This window comes from Manacus vitellinus, unplaced genomic scaffold, assembly GCF_001715985.3.
Source record: "Manacus vitellinus isolate BGI_N305 unplaced genomic scaffold, ASM171598v3 scaffold_21_pilon, whole genome shotgun sequence".
NCBI classification, from domain to species: Eukaryota; Metazoa; Chordata; class Aves; order Passeriformes; family Pipridae; genus Manacus; species Manacus vitellinus.
Genome location: NW_021939546.1, coordinates 6,837,599 through 6,858,176, shown reverse-complemented (window position 1 = coordinate 6,858,176; position 20,578 = coordinate 6,837,599). Strand labels below are relative to the sequence as shown.

The 20,578-nt window shown below is 38.8% G+C and overlaps 1 protein-coding gene across 3 annotated transcripts; it reads right to left on the bottom strand.

The window, feature by feature from the left end:
- Positions 1-3,018: 3,018 nt before the first annotated feature.
- On the bottom strand, positions 3,019-20,348 carry OMA1 (OMA1 zinc metallopeptidase). 3 transcript variants are annotated; one of them, XM_008925175.3, is made up of 9 exons: positions 20,210-20,348; positions 18,941-19,463; positions 18,326-18,554; positions 17,091-17,264; positions 16,888-16,995; positions 15,547-15,675; positions 12,403-12,477; positions 10,826-10,975; positions 3,019-4,428 (listed from the first exon to the last, which is right to left on the bottom strand). In XM_008925175.3, the coding sequence occupies exons 2-9, from the start codon at positions 19,441-19,443 to the stop codon at positions 4,210-4,212; spliced, it is 1,587 nt and encodes a 528-aa protein (XP_008923423.2). In that variant the 5' UTR covers positions 19,444-19,463; positions 20,210-20,348; the 3' UTR covers positions 3,019-4,209. The 3 variants fall into 3 exon arrangements, with proteins under 3 accessions (XP_008923423.2, XP_017927800.1, XP_017927799.1); XM_018072311.2 differs by lacking the exon at positions 20,210-20,348 and adding an exon at positions 19,921-19,987; XM_018072310.2 differs by lacking the exon at positions 20,210-20,348 and adding an exon at positions 19,773-19,938.
- Positions 20,349-20,578: the final 230 nt, after the last annotated feature.

Here is a 20,578-nt window from a genome sequence, read left to right as displayed (position 1 = left end):
CTCAGCAGCCCTTGCTGCTTCAGCCTGCAGCACAAGGAGAAGGTGGGGCTGGGGCACGGGAAAGGAAGAACAGCAGCCAACTTTTGTTGGCTTTCTCTTCAGCTGACGAGACCACAAATACCCAGCAAACCCTGGTTTTGCAGTGGAACCACGAATTGGAGACTAAACTTTTTTTAGAGATTAAATAACCACTAAACTTTTTTTAGAGATCAAATAACCACCACATCAACAGACTGAGGCATCAGCTCCTTAATGATGATGGGCAGCGAGCAAACCACAACGGGTTTGTACCTAAGAGAAAGTAGTTAAGAAATAACCACATCAAGAACAAAAAACTGTATCTTAGTAGCAAAGAGGTACATCCAACCTCTGCAGATACACATAGAAAGGAGACAAATTGTAGCAATCACTGAAAGCCCATCAGTTCAATTTGCTGTGAGGACTCTGTTAGACACACACAGACATGACAGTGTAAGTAAGCTAAGGAACAATTTTTTCACAAGATTTTTTCACTGACTTCTGCTGAGCTTTGCTAGAACTAAAATCTCACTGAGCCTCAGTATCTCCAGCTGTTACAAGGATCACCTACAAAGGTATTATGGAAAAAATAGTATTTATGAGGTGCTTCAAGGGATCTAGAAATACAAGTTTTAAATATCAGTCCTTCCTGGAGGTGTTTAACCCACACTCTGCAATATGGATTGAGAACCCAAAGGAAACATGCTATACTGTGACAGGAAAGTCTTCTGCTGCCGCCTCTACCACCAACCACACTTTGTGATCATCCTGCTCCCCCGTCAAATACTCCCAAGACCTGGAAAACAACAAGGATTTTCAGCAGAGAGAATGTGGATGGCTGTAAAACAGCTTACACAGGCTAATACATTGAAAATAGTTTTTCAACCAGGGGTATTGAGATACAAACACTAGACTGAAAGAAAAGCTGTGGCAGTCTTCATAATATATGAAAAAAGCATCAAGCTTGCAGGATTGTTCTCTCTTAGTGACTACAAACAGAATTCAAGAACAAAGAGCATTCTAACAGCTGTTTGCTTTGCTTTCCTGGCACTCAGGTATTTCAAGTTTAAAAAAAAAAAAAAATAAAGAAAGAAAAGAGTAAACATGACAACCCAAAAGTTATAAGGAGCCATTTTTATTGCAGGACTGCCTTGAATGCACATTCCTGGCTTACAAAATCTCTCAACACTCTCAACAGCAATCAAGAGGTTGAGTGGAATTTGTACCATATATTTACTCTTTCAGCAGGAAGCTGCAAAGTACAGCACCAAGTACTGGAGCTGGAAATGCAGATGTGTTTTTACTGGTCTTTCTTACCTTTTTCCACTTTAGCCACTATTCTCCCTCTTCTATGACATGTGACTTTCAAGTACTGAGTTCCTTCAACAACACTTCTAGATCTACTTTTCCAGTGACATCCTAAGTTACACAATCGTAATTAAAAGTTTCTACAGATCATCAGAAGCTTGCAACCAGAGCATTTTCCTAAGGGATATATTTTGAAAGTATAATTTTTATGATTAATAATCTGATAATAGATTATAGCTTATATATTAACATATTACATAATTACATATGCACACAGAAAATGATCACTTAAAAGTGCAATTTTTACTATGACTTCCCAAACCTTTGGAAAGCAATATTTTTGTAGTTTCTCTGTTCAAGAAAGAAAATACTTTAGTAATATAGGCAGATGCAATAAAATATTCAGTAAGAATTTTAAACAAAGTGTCCTCCAAGAGGCAGATGAATTTAAGGCATTTTCTGTGTTGGACATGAGAGAAGCAGGAAGAATAAACCCTTCAAAAGCACTTGAGAAAAGTATTAAGGAAAATTCAGAATGTAAAGTAAAACCTGAAATTTTCAACATCACATACTGGATTTAAAATTATACATTTAAAACCATTTAAACTGTATTTAAAACTACAGGGTTCTAGTTTAGAGGCCTAACTCCTGTGTGTGTGTTTGTAAGGAGAGAAATATGTTTTATTAGACCACTATAACTCGAAAAAGTACATAATCCTTTTGTCAGTCTAGTATAAGCAATTACCCTTCCCTTGGAACCTTTTCTCTCACATCACCATGATCATGGTTACAAAACTATCTACTTCCAAAGTTTTTAAAATCTCTCTGTATCTCGAGCATTCCACTGCTGTACTTCAGTCACTTAAAGCAGAGAGGAGAAATATTAAATTTGTGTAGTTTCACACTTCATCTTGAACGCTGTAAAACTCTAGTATGTTCTCCTCATTCCTAACAGACACAAGCATCCAGTTGCATGTCAAGCAGGAGCCCTGGATAACAAAACAAGCTCTGACACTGGAGCGAGAGAGAGGCAGCAGCGTTGGGGTTTTGGTGCTGCAGGATAAACTCTGAGGTCCACAGGGAAATCTAAATGGTGTATTTTTCTGTTTACCTTCAGGTGACAATGTCCAAATGCTGCAACACATCACTGAACGTCTGCTACAAAAAGTCCTGTCATGAAGAATAAGAATGGATGGATGAATAATGGTCAGGCTGGACCTTCTGCCTCCTGCCAGCAGGGCTGAGCAGAGATTTAAAACCAGCTTGTAAGCAATATGCAGCCAATCTAAACCTATACAATCAGCCCTAGAATCATCAACATTACAGAGACATCAACTTACCTCTGAATAGAGATAAGGGAGTTGCTGGTGTTTCTCAGAGGACCCAGCTTCATGGACTGAAGTCAGAGAAAGAATTACTTCTTTCACAATCTGTTCTCCCAACTATATTCACTGATAGCACTGAACGGGGGGGGGGGGGGGTGGTGTTCCTTTTTAAAAGCTTGCATTCTAATTTAATTGAAGAAATATGATAAAGTCTTCCCTTCTCCATATAGAAAAAGAATGTTTCAAAATAGGATATACCGGAAAATATTTTTAATGTTTCCTTCATGTAAGACCCTATCATATATGAATGAGATTTTTGTTTTGATCCAAGCAAGTAACAAGTTTCAATCCAAGTAAACAACAGATCTTAAGAACTGGAGGAACAGGATTTCCCTTTTTTATTTTCATTCACTGTCACCTCTTTCTACAGCTTCCTGCAAGACGGACATTTTAGTATTTTCACCAACTGCAAAGCAAGGACAAATCAACCAACTCAAACAGAGATGACCACACTGGGTCACAGTGGTCCATCCTGAAAGGCAGAGCTTTACCTACACTGCATATTGGCCTCCAGGGCATAAAAAGTGGGGCTTCAGGGGGAATGGGAGGGAGGGATGCTCAGCATTAGATGCCAGCTTCCTGAAGAGAAGTCACCTTTTACAAGACACAGCTGCAAAAGCTGTGCAGTCAAAAAATCTTATATTTGTCTTACTACATAATATATTCCACACCAGCAATTGTTTCTATCCAAATGGATATATCCAAATTAAATGTTGTTGCAGCAAAACTGCTCTTTGATGAGGCACCCTGATCATTTGAAAAAAGACAACAGCCATCCTGGCAAAGCATCCTAGTGCTACAAACTGTGGTTCTTTCAGTGCTTCTTTCAAAAGAAAGACTCTCCTGAAAATTATTTAACTCCTTTTTTTTTTAAACTGAACTTCATGCAATCCTTTCAGGTTACTTTGAAGAAAAATGTTGAATCAATCCACATTCTAAAATGCCTCAGAAAGAAGAAAAATCCCAGCAGTAAATCCACCTAATTAAGTGGGGGTGTATCTAGCCCACAGCTATTATCACTTCTCAGCTTAATATTTTTAAACAGCCTGTATGTGGAGCAGGCAGTGAGCTCTCTTCATTATTTCTCAAATGAAGCTGAGTAGATCTAACCCAAATTATGGCAAGATAAACCAGACAACTTAAGTGATGAAAATTGTACTTTTCCCTCTGCTTTAGGGACGCTTCTGGCTCATCTGTCCTCTGATCAAGGTGAGCCTGATAAAGCTGAAAATTACACTGTGTCACTGGATTGTATGAGATTATCTTTCCCCTGAGAAGTGATTTATTTTAGTAACTCTTAATGAATAAGAAACTTTCTGCTCCAACACACTGCTCTTCTTGTGTGGGCATGGTTCCTTATTGCTTTGAGTGAGGGAATCACATAAAAAGGATGGAGAATCTGAGTGGCTACATCTCCTTTATGGTTCAAAGACAAATTTATGTTATAAGACAGACCTTCAGGGACCACCAGTTCCATAAAAAGGGAAAATCATTGTCATTAGTTTGTAGGTTTAACTGCAAAAGTTACAGGCATATCTTCCACTTTTTGAGTGTGAGCAAAGTCTGGTTTTGGCTTTGAGGGATCTTGCTTTGTAGAATTTGGGGCTTCTCGATCTTTAGACGATTCCAGGAGATGTTGCATGTTAAGTTTGAAAATAAGGCGAGGATCTGGTCCAGAAAGAGATGGGCAATTGCAGCTCTCTCTTATTTTAAGAGCCTGTGAACACATAGGAAAACAAATCAAGCTCATTTAAACAGGAAAAACAAAAAAGGTTTCAGTCAGTGACTTGGCTTTCCACAAGGTTTGCATTTGCACATAAAGCTTAGTGAGTGTAATGCTGAGCCTGAGTTGTTACTGAACAACTTTCCAACAGAAACCAAGAGCTCCTGTGAAGAAATGCAGTAATGTGGTAAAACAATGGGGGAAATGAAGAATGAAGAATGAAATGATTTTCTCACAGGGTCTCCAAGGATGGATACTGTAAAAGGCACAGCATAAATAGATAGGAAGCTCTCTAACTGTTTTGTGTGATACTTGTGCACATCAGTACCTTTTACCTTTTAATTTACATTCACAGGTAAATTGAACTTTGTGTAACCCTTTCAGGTTACTTTGAAGAAAAATGTTGAATCAATCCATATTCTAAAATGCTTCCAAAAGAAGAAGAATCCCAGCAGGAAATCCACCTAATTAAGTGAGGGTGTATCTAGCCCATAGCTATTATTGCTTCTCAGCTTAAAATTTTTATATTTATATTTCCATGTAAATGAAAATGACTGCATCAGGAAAAAAAGGTCTCTGAATTATTTACTTCATCAGGTATGTTCTATTATTGATGTAACTATATATAGCTGCCTGACTCAAAAAAGGAGGGAAAAATCTCCAATAACATAATGGACATTTAAGTGTTTGGCACAGAGACAGTTCATCAGTATAGTTAAGGTCCAGCTACACAAGTGATCTCATCTCTAAGAACTATTTGGATACACAGCTTCCAAGTATTAGGAGAAAATAATGTCTCTGGAATGTAAAAATTTACCTGAATAAAAAGATTAGTACTAAGAGACCAAACTTTAAGCTCACTGAGTAAGTGCCATTGCTTCCATTTTACAGATAAGAAAGCAGAGGCACGAGGGAGGCAAAGAATTCCCCAGAGAGACAAAATTCATTAGCACAGGCACATTCCCCCCAGATCATCCTGTGCTGTGGGGAATGAAGGTGTGACAATGGATGAATCTCATGGCTCAAAGGCACTGTGGAGAAACTGGTATCAACTTGTAAAAAGTCAGTTGGTTTAAAGGATGCTGAAGTTGGTGTTCATTGTAATAAACCTGAACATGCATTAATTAGACCACACAAACAGGCAGCTCCTGGTGTGTGTGGCACATAACTAACTGATGCAGGGGTTGTACACAGACCTTTATCTTGGCCTCAATTAACAGCATAAAACCATGGGCAGATTTACATCCTGCTCTGGTTTTAATCCTTTCATGGGAAAACAAATTCAAATGTACATTTTATTCCACTTCACTTTATAAGCATGGATTCTTGAAAAGTAATGGTCAGACCTGGCCTGAGTTGTATCCAGGTGCATCCTGGCCAGGACTCAGGACTGTCAGCAGAAAGTGAGGGTCAAGTCATTCCTTCCAGATGGATTAAAGAGGAGGAAGAAAGTAACAGTTTTCCCAGCACTCTTAGAATTGTACTTTGAACAGAGCAGAAATTTTTAATCTGTTTTATAATCATTAGCTTTGGCTGAAGTAACAAATCAAATATTCCAGCACAGGTATGCATAAGCATTTGCCCATCATTTTGAAACACTCTGCTATTCTTCCACAGGAGACACTGGAAACATCTCGCTACAGCAGATTTTAAAATAGAAGAGCAGAGCTTCTTAACTCATTTCTTTGGATAAAGAGGTTTCAAAACCTATTTCTCCCTAACTTTACTACAGTAAACTGATAGAGTTTGCTGTAAATGCCTAGAACCAAATATATTTTAAATTTACAACTGGTTTTGGAAAAAGACACATTCCAGGAATGTAGGAAGAGTCTCTCCAGCCATTTCTTGGTGAAATGTAACATTTAAATTACTGGATACACAAGTCTGGATTAGGCATGAAATATTGCTCTTGTCTAACTTTTAAAAAATATGAATAAAGCTTTCACAGCTTGTTTTTCTACAGCATGATCTTCTACATAGTCACCAAATGTAACTATACTGTGAACACTCTTCTGCTTCAGTGACCAATTAATTTCTAAACTGACATTTATGACAAACCAAGAGTTTTCTCTTGTTCTCTCCTACAACATAAGGAGCTGCAAGACTGCATTAATGTCAAGCAGTGTTATTCAAGGCAAATGGAAATACAAAGATTTAGGCTGCATCCTGGAAGGACAAACTAATCCTTTTTTAAGCTAATTTGGCAATTTTGTATCTCTGTTTTCCTGGCTATACAGTGCCTGGCCTATTTCCATGGCTTCACTTAACTAAAATAGTAAAGTCACGACAGCAAAGGCAAAAAACAGCACTTCAGAGTTAACATTTTTACATCATTAAAATGCCAATTACAGGCTGAGGAGCTTAAAACATCATTTCTCCCGAAAGATAAACCAGCCCAACGTGGTCAGGTGTCTGCATTTCCAAAATCACTGGTAACTTCAAATCTGGTAATTTAATATTGCTCAAGTAGATTGGGTTTTGACAGTCTGGGTAACCAGGTAAAAGCATTGCCAGTGAAGCACATGCATATTGATATTATAATAAGAACATGTTTTATTGACTGTTTTTACTGAAGAGCTTTCTCAGTAAATGAGGCAGGATGAGCCAAGGTTAACTAGATGGAGTGAGGATGAAGATTCACCTGGGAAGAGAGGGGATTTTAATGCTGTTCTTTCCAGGTTAACCTCAAGAGCACAGCACTGCTGCTCACAACAGAGACCCCCTGCCTGCTCACTGGTTCAGGAGATCCCAGATCAAATATCCAAACTATTGCTTGTGAAGTATCTCAGGTGAAGCTGTTTTTCTTATCAATACAATACAGTCACCTCCTGCAACATGCTGGGAGCTGGGAAAGCATAAGAATTAGGGGTATGTGCCTCATCCTCACTTTCATGTAAAGCCTGCCAGGAGACAAATACAGAAATAAGGAATTTTTAGTTCCCAGCATTAATCCTTCACACTGTCACAGACACCAGGCTACCTGCTGCATCTTGAGCCCTCACAGTATTAATGAAAGAGCAGTAAAAGATGATTAAAAGAATTGATAGACTTTACTTGATAGAGAAGAAAGGCAGCTTATATATAATGCTAATACTTCCAATCTTTCACTGCCATTGGCACAGAAAGGAAAAATTGTGACAAAATATTTAACAATTTTATGGGGAGGATAGAAATGCAGGTCAGTGGTTTTTATTCTTGTTTTCACATTGATAGGGCTTAATTAACATATTCTACTACTAGAACTATCTGAAGTAATCTCCATATCACAAGCAAAGGGCAAATATACCAACCCAATTTTGAAAAGAAGGCAAAATAAATGTATCTTCCATATCCACAAGGCAGCAGATTGAGCAATAATCAAAAGCTACACAAAAAAATAATAGAAGTAACAAACAGCCAGGGTGGATTTGACAAGAACAGGTGTTGCCAGAGTAAATTAATTACATTTTCTTTGACAAGTTAATTGACCTAGCAAACAAGACAAGCAGTGGAGTTGATGTATCCCAACTTAATATTAGTCTCTAAATGATCTCACTATGGCATTTCTACAAGGAAGAGTGGGAAATGTGAGTTACAGGGAATCAAAAATGGAATCTGAGCCAACAACACGATGCCAAAAAAAATCAAATGTCATGTCAAGATGAATTTTTGTGTCACAGGAAAGGCTCAGTAGATAACCTTCTGCTTTATTCAGTGTGCTGTTATCCAGGAACTTCTCTCTGGCACTACAATTCTGTGATTTTTCTCTCCAGAGCAACACTAAGCACCCTCCCCACTATTACAAAATCATTTTAAGATTTCTCTTTCTGAAAATCAAATGCACAGGCCTTCATCGAGTATCTCACCACCTTCCAGGCAGGAATTCTGAGAGATTTCAGTTTCCTATTTAAGAGTATACTCTGTTTTCCCAGTTTAAAATCCAAAGCTCTCCCTGAGGGGGAACTGCTTTAAAAACTTGGTAAATCTTTTTCATTTGCTTTATTTCATTTCCAGGACTCTGTAACTGCTCATAGCTCACTATTTACCGATGCCTCAGCTTGGCTGTAGGTTCCAACTTGCTCACAAAACCAGATGCAAGTTCTTCAGTGGTCATTTGCTTTGTTCCCTGTCTTCTAATTACATATAAAGAGAATCCCTGTGATGCTCCTGCTTTAATTTACATTTCCTGGGACTGTTCAGTCAACTCACTGAGATGTGACATTTCCTTACCTGAAGAAAAACTCCCACTTTATATGGTCACATTTTATTGTGAACTTGCTTAAAGTCTGTAGAGAAAGATCAGTGTGGCCTGAGAAGTCCAAAAACTTGTCCCAATTTGTCCCAGCTACAGTAGCTGGTCTAATAGTAGATATTGTATTGTCCCCAAAACCAGTTCAGCTTCAAAACCAGCAGCACATGAACACAACAGTGCTCACCATGGATCTGATACTGAGTCTTAAGAAGTACCAGTTTCTTCACAGAATGATACTAGAGATTAAAAAGCCTTTTTTGAAATCTGGCTTCTCTCCCTGGGCTCTGAACATCTAATGGCTATTAACATATGGTAAAAATACTGTTCTAAAAGCTTTAAGTATGTGAACAACTGAACAAAAAGATGCTGATATTGAACAATAATGCCCTGGGATTCCCTTTAAATGCCTGAGGTGCAGCCTCCAGGCAGCAGCTCCCAGAGGAAGGGAGTCAATGTCTCAGACAAGAAGCCTCCAACAACACCTCTACACACTTCCTTTCATCTTTATTCCACATTTGTAGTGCCAACTTCACTTACTTAGTCAACTTGTTAAAGACAGGAAGTCTTTTTTCTCATCCTACTCCAAAGAATGTTTAAGGTAAAAGGCACACAAAAACATATCCCCCTCAATTATCTTTTGGAAGAAAACTTCCCAGCCTCCCTTGCTCTTGGAAGAGAGAGTACCTATAAAAAGATGAAGTTGCTCCACTTGCTAAACTATTAGAGATAAGGCAGAAATAACAGTTGTACACAGTTGCTCAGCTATTTAACAGGCCAGGTGTAGAACACAAGAACTAATTTATTTCGTTACCTCTTTATAAGCCAGTCAGCAACTATATGAAAATAAGCAATCCTGAACCCTTAATGTTCAATCTACCTAAAACTAAGGCTCCACAAGTATCATTTTCCATTCAGCTGCTCTAATGTGTTAAAAATCCATCTAAAAAAGTCATAACCTGCTTTTGCAAAGTACAGACTTTGTGTATATTAATTTAAAATATTCAGTCTAGCCAGTCTCCAGCCTCCTACCCCTAATGCTGACTTTGATTTGCCACCATTTAGAATATTTACTGTATTCATCCTCATCAAAGGATTTGTGAAAACCTTTCTTTCTCCTTTGAAGTCAGCAAACACCTCAACATTTTAGTGCTCTCTCTGCCAATACATCTTCAACTGTCTTTACAGTTTGGAACTGAGAAAGGCTTTAGGTGATTGAGAATTTTAAAAAAAAAAAAAAAAAAGAAGAAATCACTAGTTGGTATAAAAAAAGAGTATTTCCAAACATAGTTTAGCTGCTGAAAAACAGTGTCATTTTGAGGTGCTTTTGAGGTGCTTTAACATTCTATTTCAAAACGAAAAAAACTAGGCAAAAAAATCCATTTTATTTTTCTGTAGTTAAAACACCCACATTTAAAGAAATAGTAAGCAAACTAAGATTACTAAACCTCAAAAGTTCTCTGTCCTTAAGCTATCAGCAAGTAGCACATCAAACTAAGATAGTAGCTTTCCACTTGGCATTCCTCTGAGAGGAAATCCAAAAGAAAGCACAGGGAAAAGGCTGCAGATTGATGGGCAATTGTGTGAATTAGTTCAAGTTTCTTGGAGTGAAGTAAAATTTGCTCCCTAATGTGCTCTCAGGAAATCTTCTCCTGGGGATCTGACATCCTTCTGAAGCTCAGCTACTCGAGGTGTGTTCAGTGTCACAGCAGTGAGGGGGCAGGATGGAGCACTCTCTATTTGACAGCCTAGGCAAAGCTACAAAAGCAAGAGAACTCACCACAGTTTAGGGATCCAACTTAAAAATTGGCTTCCAAAGTGGAAAAAAAAAGAGGAAAGAGTGGCTGAGATCCTGACACTGACACATCTATAGGAGAAGGCCATTCAAAAGCAAAGACTATACTTTGATCAGAAATCAGAAAAAAAAAAAAACAAACCTGGAATGTAATTACATTTTATCTGTGCTATCGTAATTTTCCTCATTTAAAAAAACCTTTAAGGTTGGGAGCTTTGTAGCAGAGAATTTGTGGGAGGATGAAGAGAAAGATAAAAGTGTAGATTGTGAATCAATCCCAAAGTAGCTCCAGAACCAATATCAAACCTTCCTAAGAGGGAAGGACGCTCCCTGCAGCTCTGCTCAGCTGTGGGATCAGCTCTGCTCACCTGTGGGATCAGGCGGTCCAAATGCTCTGCTCTGTTCTCATGGGAAGGGTGTGTGGAAAGCCACTCTGGGATCTTGGGCTGCCCTTGGATGGTTTCTGCCAGTTCCATCTGCTGCCAGAACACGCTGCTCGCTCTGACATCCACACAGGCCTGAAAACAGAGAGCAAATGTGGGCACCACTGAATTTTTAAGCTAATAAATACACACTCTAATAGATACTGAATTATGAAATTTCTTCAAAAAAACCCTCAGCTGTGAATTCTAAGTTACATTTGCTACATAAAGTACAGCAGCAGAAGAAATTAATCATCTCCACAGATATAGGCAAATTTACAGGAAGAAGTTTAGAGTCAAAAATAGTAAGTGATAATAATTCATCCTTAAATAGCTCTAAAAATGAGCTGCAAAGGCATTTCTGTAAGTGATTACATGCTTTTTTCAGGGGTGATCTCTGTAACCCATAACAGATTAAAACAGTAATTCTGCAGAATTCTTACTCTCTCCACAGAAGTATATATTTAACCACAGAAAGTCATGGAACAGTAACTTTTAGAATAGCTTTTGTGTATCACTAACAGACTCCTTTATTTTTGCATTTAAGTGAAGGAGAAAAAAATAAGATGATTTCTTACACTGACTTCTATTTGTTAAGAAAATAAAAGACTACAAGTTGTCAGAAGGTAAGAAAATTACTTCTTCCCCCCCACCCCAAAATACAGTAGTGGTGCTTTATTCTTTGAATTTATTTCTTAAAATTATTATTAAAAAAAAGATTACCTGCACAAGTAGAGAAATGCTGTGCTTATTTCTTTCTGGTATGGCCCTAAATCTTTGGTATCACAAAACCCTGAGCACAAACACAGCAATTATGGGTTTTTTATAGATTGTATTACTCCCTTAAATGACTTTAAATTAAAAATGCAGTTTCAATCTCAAAATCAAAGTTAATTTTAAAACTCTTCCTTGAAGAAACATAAATAATTATTAAGAAAAGGAAGTTTTCCTTATGAAATATTAACACTAGATGGTGCTGCTCACACTGTTATCTGACACCTTGCTCTATACTGCACTTTGCTAGAAACCAAAAAGTTTGTTTAGTTTCTTTACTATCAAATTAAAATCCAGAGGGAGGTGAAAAAAAGTAACTGAAAAAAAAATTCTGAGAAAAATGTTGAGTAGCTTCTGGCCAAATTTTTGTCTTACTTTAGCCAAGTTACACTGTTCCTATGGCTGCATTTAGGCTAAATGTTTAAATCTTTACACACAATTAAAACCAACTTATGGTTTAGCATTCTCCTTGTTACAAATATGTGGGTTTTTCTTCTAATAGTAATAAACTACACAGAAAATACACTGTGCAGTTAATGTGCAACTTTACAAACTCCCATTTTATGACCTGCAATTAGGCAATTTGACCTGCAATTTGTCTTTCCCTAAAAATTGTTTTATTTCCCACCACTTCATAAATCTACAGGTCTTCAAAAATTCACAGCTTACCTCTGTATGAAGTGTGAAACTCCCTTCAATTTAAACAGAAACTGAAAACACTGTTAAGAAAACCAACCATTTCCAGTTACCTTTGCTGCAAACTGAAGTCCCACTTTATCAGCCTCAGCCTCCAGTGTTCTGCTGTAGGGTCTGTCAAACATGAACTGGAAAGAAGCACATCAAAGCTCTATTTTTGGGTTTGAATGTGCACAAAGCTGGAGCATTGTAACTGCCTTTCTAACCTTCCCATAAGAAAAGGGGTTTATCTATCTTGTTCACATTGTACGTGATCAGTATTAATTTTCTTAATGTAATCTTTAATTCCATTCTATGTAACTCATTGATCCTGTATTTAGTGGAAATCAATTCAAATTACACTTATTTTCATGGCCACTCTCATCAGCCAGTCCCACTTCACAGCAACTGAAGGCTCAATACCAACTTTACACTAGAATTTTTTCACTTCACTCTTTTATTGACACCAAGATTTTTGTTGTAGCAACTGTAGGTAAAAATTCCAGTGGTTCCCTAAACTTTTCTGCTGACTGCCTTTAAGCCTGGTATCATCTATTCTGCATGGCAAACAGTGCACAGTGTGGAATGTAGCCACTAGTCTTTCCATGCAGAAATCCTTATAAGTTTCAGGGGGAAAAAAACCCACCAAAACCCAAACAACACAAACCAGTTTGAAAAGAGAAGCACCAAAGAAGGGGAGCAATCCCTTGAGTACAGAAAGGTAACTGCAACTTTTTGCTTCTTTCCAAAGTAGCAGTGATAGTTTTTCTTTACTAGGTCAAAAATAGAAGCCAACCAAAGCTGATCCTCTAAAGTTTTTTTTTAAGCCAAATACTCTGGTTGATAAATAAGCACTTATATGAGGTCACTTTCTAAATTCTTGGTTTCCATACAAACCTTAAATATTGCAATTATAAATATATTTTTTAAATCCTCTGATGATAAAGTCATTCCTGGAAGGGGAACACATACCTCTACTGCCTCAAAAATCCAGGGCTGCTGGTGCACATATGTTCACTAAACAGCAAAGATGCCCCTGGCTGGTCTGTCATGTATTCCTGAAGCATTTCCCACTTAGCCAAATAAACTATTTGTTTAATTATTAAATATTTTTTTGGACAAGGAAATTAAATGGGTTACATAAAAAAGAGTCCAGAGTCATCTCACACACAGTACTTACTATTCATCTGCTACTGAAAAAATGAAATGGTTTAAAAAACCTACTGTGAATGTGCTGGAATGAAAAATTAGAACCACAAACTCTGATCTCAAATCCTTGTCTGAAATTGGACATAATAAGAGGGATTTGAGTTTTCAAATCAGTTACCAGAGCTGTGTGGAATACAAATCTGTGAGGTGGACAAGGAAAGGAGTGTGGAGTACTGCAGCTATACATATCTATGTGCAGGACATGAGCAAAACTCAAAGCTATGCTTTGAGCTATTCCAAGAATAATTCCTAGCTTTAGTTCCCATCTAAAATAACTGCTACTGTATAACAAAGCCAACATGCTTCAGTTCAGAAATATATGACAAAAGAACAACCATAGATGAACAGCATAAGGAAACTTAACAATTTATTAAGGAAAGTAAACCCACCAGCCTCTGGGGAAAAGGCAGAGCTGGAGCTCACATGCCCAAAGACCTACAAAGAATCACTAAGAACTACTTAGAGTCAATAATAAAAAATACACAATAGTCAGTAGGTCAAAAAGTTAAGCCTCTAGGACATAAGAGAAAAACAAATATACAGAGGGAAGCAAGTACTGCAATGTGGCTTAAATAACCCTTTCACAGAGTAGGAGGCTAAGGCTTCAAAAAGCAAAATACAGTTATGGAAGAAGAGGACAAGAAGTATCCTGAGAAAGTTTGCAGAAAGGTTCACTTTCATGGAAGCACAAGAGGCAAATGTCGAATGGAGAAAACAAACAGATGCTGCACTCCCGGGTGACTGAAAGAAATGAAATTTTCCATTCAGCATCTTTTTCATCTGGGGTGAAAGGTCTGCAGGTATCAATCACTTCAATATTAATGAAGGTGAGTTTGAGCAGCCTTTTAACCCAGGACATTGCTGTACAGCATGAGACATGTTTCTTACAGCACACCAGGACTATGAGCTTAAACCCCGATTCCATTTGCAACCTAAAGCACAACTCCAGTCCATGATTCCCAAATATCCATGCAGTTAGCCTAGGACAGGAGAAGAGATGCTGACAGGGAGTGGAATCTTGCTGTCTGAATTATGAGCAGTCTCAGGATTGATTCACACTCGTTCTTTGCCAAATTCAGCTCTTCAAAATGCTGGCCAGTGTTCATCAATGTATTGGTTTCTCAGCTACTTGTACGAAATATCCCAGCTCCTTAGAGATAATTTATGCTCAGAATCCACATATCTCCTCATTAGCATAAGAACTACCAAAACAGATTGATTCTGTTTAATTTCATGTTTTTGAGGAACTGAGGGAAATCTCAGGAAAAGTATCAAGTCCAAGTAATCAAAGAGTTCTTTCACTTAAATTCAGATTCAAGTTTTATGATCTAAGCAAAATTTATTTTTAAAAAACACACTTTTATAAAAAATAAATGACTCAGTAACTGTCCAAAGGCAGAGAGAAAATTAGACTGTGGAAGAAAATTGGCACCACAGAGCCTCTAAATTTTACTCTGTTGGAATATATGCTGGCTGAAAAGATTATTTCAGTAAGCTTTACTATAGTATGATTTAAACACTCTTAAGGAGTGTTTAGATTCTCAAATTTTTAATCTTGGAAACCATTCTTACCACTAACAATACATCTAAACAATTCCATATATTTTATTTGCTATAGGAACAATTTAACAACTAGGTAAAAGAAAAACATGGCATTTTAACATACATAACTTTAAGGGGCAAGTTACATTTCTAAAAGATAATCATCTGCCTTAATTGGCAGCTGGTACCTGGAGCCTGTGCAGCTCAACCAAGTCATGTAGGGAGATCTAAAGTTCTTCATGATGACAAATGAAAATCAGCACCAACCACAGCAGAATCAGATTTTTAAAAATGTATTTCCTTCAATAACATACTCAAATATTAATTTTTGCTTATATTTCTCCTCTTGCCTTTTTCCCCAAACATACTATTTACTGTAGTGAAAGATTCAAACTTATCGTTAAAATTAAGATTAAAAATGTCTTTCCAAGGAAGTCAGGGAGGATAATACAAAATGCCAATCTTACCTCCTGCAACTTGCTCTGAATCCACTGGCCAACAACTGCCAAACTATCCCGAGGACAGATGGCCCAAATCATGGTGAGAAAGATGAGGGAGAGAAAATCCAGGATGTGCACCAGGCTGGCTTTCTCTGCCTGCAAACAGAGATTGTCCCATTTTCATTCCTTACAGTCTGACATTTCTTTAGAACACAACAGAATTTGGAAACACTTTAAAAATCACAGATTTGGTTTTTTTCTATGCAGCCACAGGAACAGGGCACAAGATTCCCTGCTTGAACAAATAAAAAAATCCAGTTGGATACAAGGTACTTTCAGTCTGGAACCCACAGCAGCTGTGGAATACAGCTGGAGCAAACACATCTGGCCATCACCCTATTTGAGAGACACAAAGCTGGAGGTAAGATGGGGATGACATACAGAGAGTTCTTCAGTAAAAAGTCCAAGAAACACCTCAGTTGGAATGAAAAATCTATAAAGAGACCTCAAAGACTGTTCTTTACATTAATTTGAGAAGAGACAGACATCACTGAGACAGGATCCCTAATGAGAATAGGGGACAGTAGACATAATGTATTTATCTTTTGTTTCCTGCTGCACTGCTTTCATTTCAGAATCTGAGAGATCCTGAAGAAATAAATTGAAATTATTCTGTTTTCCAGAGCTCTATTTGACATGGAACAAATTGATCTGAGCACTTACAAGTGGGATCATGCAATAGTTCTCTTTATGCCAGCTGGGTGACACGGGTTCCACATAAACAAGGTAAGTTCTTTTTACTATGAGAAATGCATTTTTTAGAAGTTCAAAGGGGTAGTTGGCTCAACTGGGCCCAAGAAACAACATTGTGAACTGTTGCTCACCCAAAATCACAAGAATCAAGCTCCAGGCATTCCAGAGTTTGACATTCTAAACCAGTGTGTAACTATAATAAAAATACTATGGGTTTTAGGATAATTTTTTAAGTATATCCACTTCTGAAGGTATTAACAAGTATAGGAGTAACAAACTGAGTTGCTGAGTACCTCCAGTTCTTTATATCTGAGCTATAAGAGAGGCATCTGCAGACCAAGTTCTATATGACTGTTAAAAGTGAACCATAATCTACCTGTGCAGCTGTGAAAAAAAAACACTGGCAGACTTTGTGCTAACAGGGACCAGTAGAGGCCTTCTGACAGTTATTAAGTATTATACCAATAATAAGGATCTACTGTAGTGGACCAGACATTTCAAATTCCATTTTTCATTAATTAGAGTCACATTGAAAACTTGGTTGGTATAATATGATCAAAATTAAAGTAATTAGAATAATTTAAGAATATCAGATGACTTTCTTTAAAAACTTACTGCATGTTCCAGCACAGCATGAGCTATTTCATGTCCCAAAATAAATGACAGCTGATGAATATCAGAAACTGCATCGAGCAATCCAGTGAAAACAAACACTTGCCCATTCTGTAAACAAAAAGTGAATAAAAATTAAGTGGAAGACACATAAATAAAATGCTGTTTCAATATTATTAATAATGTTTGCATTGTGTTCAACTTACTGGAAGCACAAAAGCATTTACACCTGGTTCATCCACCACGTGAATCACCCACTTGAGTGCTGAGACCTCTGGGATGTCCTTATTGCTTTCAGACAAATGCCCAACAACTCTCTCCACAACCTGGTATCTTGCATCTGTCTCAGGCAACATTTGATTTTTGAACTCCTCCATCCACTGAAAAAAAAAATTCACTGATTGCCATGCAGAACAAACACACAGTGAATGACTAATTAGTAAACTAATTTAGTGGCTACACACAACTTAGATAAAACTAAGTTTCGATACATTTTTCTTTCATATAGCCAACGTCAATACCTTAGAGTTCAGGCTTTGAGACCCACAAGCAAAAGAATAATAAACTTGAAAGAAAGTAAACTGATCACAGATCAAAAATAAGATAGTATAAACTTGGTGCTATAGCCTCCTGTATCTCGAATTTTCCTAAACACAGTTAAGCTTGGCATCACAATTCAGACAACCTTGGTATCCCCTCTTGAATTTCCATCTGAATTTGTAATTTTTGTCTATCTGAATAGTCCTGTTGTAATTTGTAAGGTGGGCAAATTTATACAAATTATGTATTTTGAAAATATCCTTGTACTTGTTCTGTTCTTAACTCATATCTGAGAGGAGGGACTATAGTGACATTTGGATATGGTTTATCAAGTTTCACTGACTTTAGAACAAGAAGACACAGAACTCAAAGCTACAGAAACTAGTTCTGGACAGTTTAAATAGGCAGTTTAAAAGAAGCCAGTTAAAGAATAACAAGCTAATCAAATACACACACACAAAAAAGAACAGAATGCAGGTAGAGAGTACTGCCTTACAAAGTGACAGCTTCAAAGAGAGGACAAGTGCCAAAGAATGCTGCAATCAGCTCAGAAACTGAGACAAATCTCAGCATACACCTGTTCTTCTAAGATCCTACCAGATTTCCGTATTTCTTTTACAAAATCCTCTTCAATCACAGTAACACAGAAATGTTTGTTACATGCATGTCATGTGGCCTTTAATGTGCCCCTGATGGAAAGGGAACTCTTAAAAAGGATGGGAACAAGAGGAGAGGGTAACAGATGGGGGGGCTCAGCAGGGTTTTGAGTGTGAACTTCAAGACTTATCAAGGACACCACAAGGTTTGTTTGCCCATCTCGTTAATAGGGTTATCTCATCACTTAAAAAAAAAAGCATTAACAGTTCTAGAGTATTTTAATTTTTTTTCTTTAAAATCTTACCATTTCATATTCCATCTGTGACAGTTCCCTAAAATGCTCCTTCCCAAACACCAGCAGTCGAGCACGCCCAGTGATGGGTGTCTCCTCCAAGTGAGTAAAATAAAACATGATAAATACAACTCCTAAGCTACTGACACCCAGGAGGATCTTCCATTTATTTTTTCTTGCACTTTCTTTAAACAGTTCCCGTTTATTAGGAGGAAGTGCCTTCCACCAATTTCTTATGCTCCTGTAAGATACAAATAGTGTTAACTTAGGACATAGTTAAAAAGAAATTTGTTAGTGTCTGCCCTTGCTGTATTCTCTGTTATAGTTTCATCTCATGTAGCAGCTTATGGAAGGTTATATTATAATTGGCTTCTACTCCACTCCATTTCTTCCCTCGAACATGAGAAGAAGGAATGCCCCTCAGTGTGTTGGTTCACCTTCCTCTACCACATGTAAATGAGAAGGAAAAGAGCAAAAGATGCACCCAACACCTCTGAAAATGGAAAAAAACCTTCTTGTTGAGCAAACTGTCAGTCAAACAATACCACAAACACACCTGCCATCCTCCACAAACTCACACTTTGCATGATGGGGTCTTGCACTGAGAGCGAAGTAACAGTATTTTACCTGCCAAGAATGATGGCAAGTAATTTCTGAGCTGGCTTAACAATGATCCAGAAAAGAGGAACTGGCGCAGCCTGAAATGCTGGTGATGTGCGAAGAGACCTGATGATGTGAACGTTCCAAGCAGAACAGTGATGTGGGAGTTCCCCTATGGAACAGATCTGGAGGGATGTGGTCTTCTCCCCCTGTGGCCGAGAGGACTGAACGCAAAACCTTCCCGAACTGTGCTGTGCATTCCTGTATACTCCTGTATTTGGCACATTCAAAACACACTTCAGTCCTTTACTGATGAAGTTTCTGTGGCAGACAGGGTTTCCAGTCAAAAAACAGTTTCTAGTATTTCCACTCAAATCCAGCCTTTGGCATCTAAATCTGTTGATGTGAGTTCGGCACCATCCTGTGTAAGACCTAGAGAGGTTATTGCACTTCCCCTGCTTGCTCAAAGACGCCAAATGAGAGAAAACACAGTTTCTGCCCGGCAGCTTTAGACCACAGATGATATTCATAACTTCTTTGGCTGGTTACCCTGAAACAAAGAAAAAAAGTAGCAGAAAGGCATTAAGAAACCCCCCTGAACACGAAACTATGAATCATTATTTCATTGCTCCTGAACAGATACTGTGTATTTGTTTGCCAACAGCTGCATTGCACAAAGTGGTCACAGTCACAAGTGCACCCGGTTGCAGTTTCAAGATACCAATCCTTCTGACAGTGAAGGAAATCCCTGTCGAGTATCACTGAAAATAAAACAAGGTGCGATTTATTTTTCTCTTTCACTTTTAGTACCACCAGTCCAGAGTGACCGCAGGTGACCCTTGGGGAAGACACGTGTCACCTTTCCCTGCTGCCCTCGGGTGTCATTCCTATCCGTGAGGAAAACCAGGATCTATGAGCATGTTACTGCTACTTTGCTCCGGGCCTAGTAACAAAATGACTCAACACAGCGAAACCGAGTGTCTGCCAGCCGGGATCCTCTGACTCACGGGCATGGACATGGGAATGCCTTGGGACGGACAAGCCCCAGCCACCCTCTCGCTCATTTTCACCCCCCCCGGCTCCGACCGCGGCCTTGGCTCCCTCCCTGACCCCCCGAGAGGAACCGCGACTATCGTGACAGGGGCTGACGTGAGAGGGGAGGGGGGAGAAGGAGACGCGTCACTCGGAGGCGCCCGCCGGCCTAATGGCGGGCGGGATGGGGGGACCTTTGGCCGGCTCTTAGCTGCACGTCCCGGGGACCGGGAAGGACCTCCTGCACCGGGCTCCCCTACTCACCACCGCGGGAGGCGGAGGAGGAGGGGGCGGACGGCGGAGACGATGTCGATACCGGGACGGAGGGCGGGAAGCGAGACGGGCTCCGCGTCCCTTCCTTCAGGCGGGGCCGCCGCCGCCGCTTCCTTCAGGGGCGGCCGCCATTTTGTGTGGCGCGGGCAGCAGGGCTGCCCCTCGTGAGGCGCGGAGCCCGCTCTGCTGAGCGCCTTAACCCTGGCTTTGCCCGCGGTGTTGCGGTGTCACCTTGCTGCAAAAAATTTAGTATATCAAAATTGCCATAAATCAGGGTGTTCTTTGATGTAGGATCTTCGTGTGCTTTCGAGCCTGAATCAGCGGAACAGGCAGCAGCCAGCATCCCCTAGTTAAGGACAT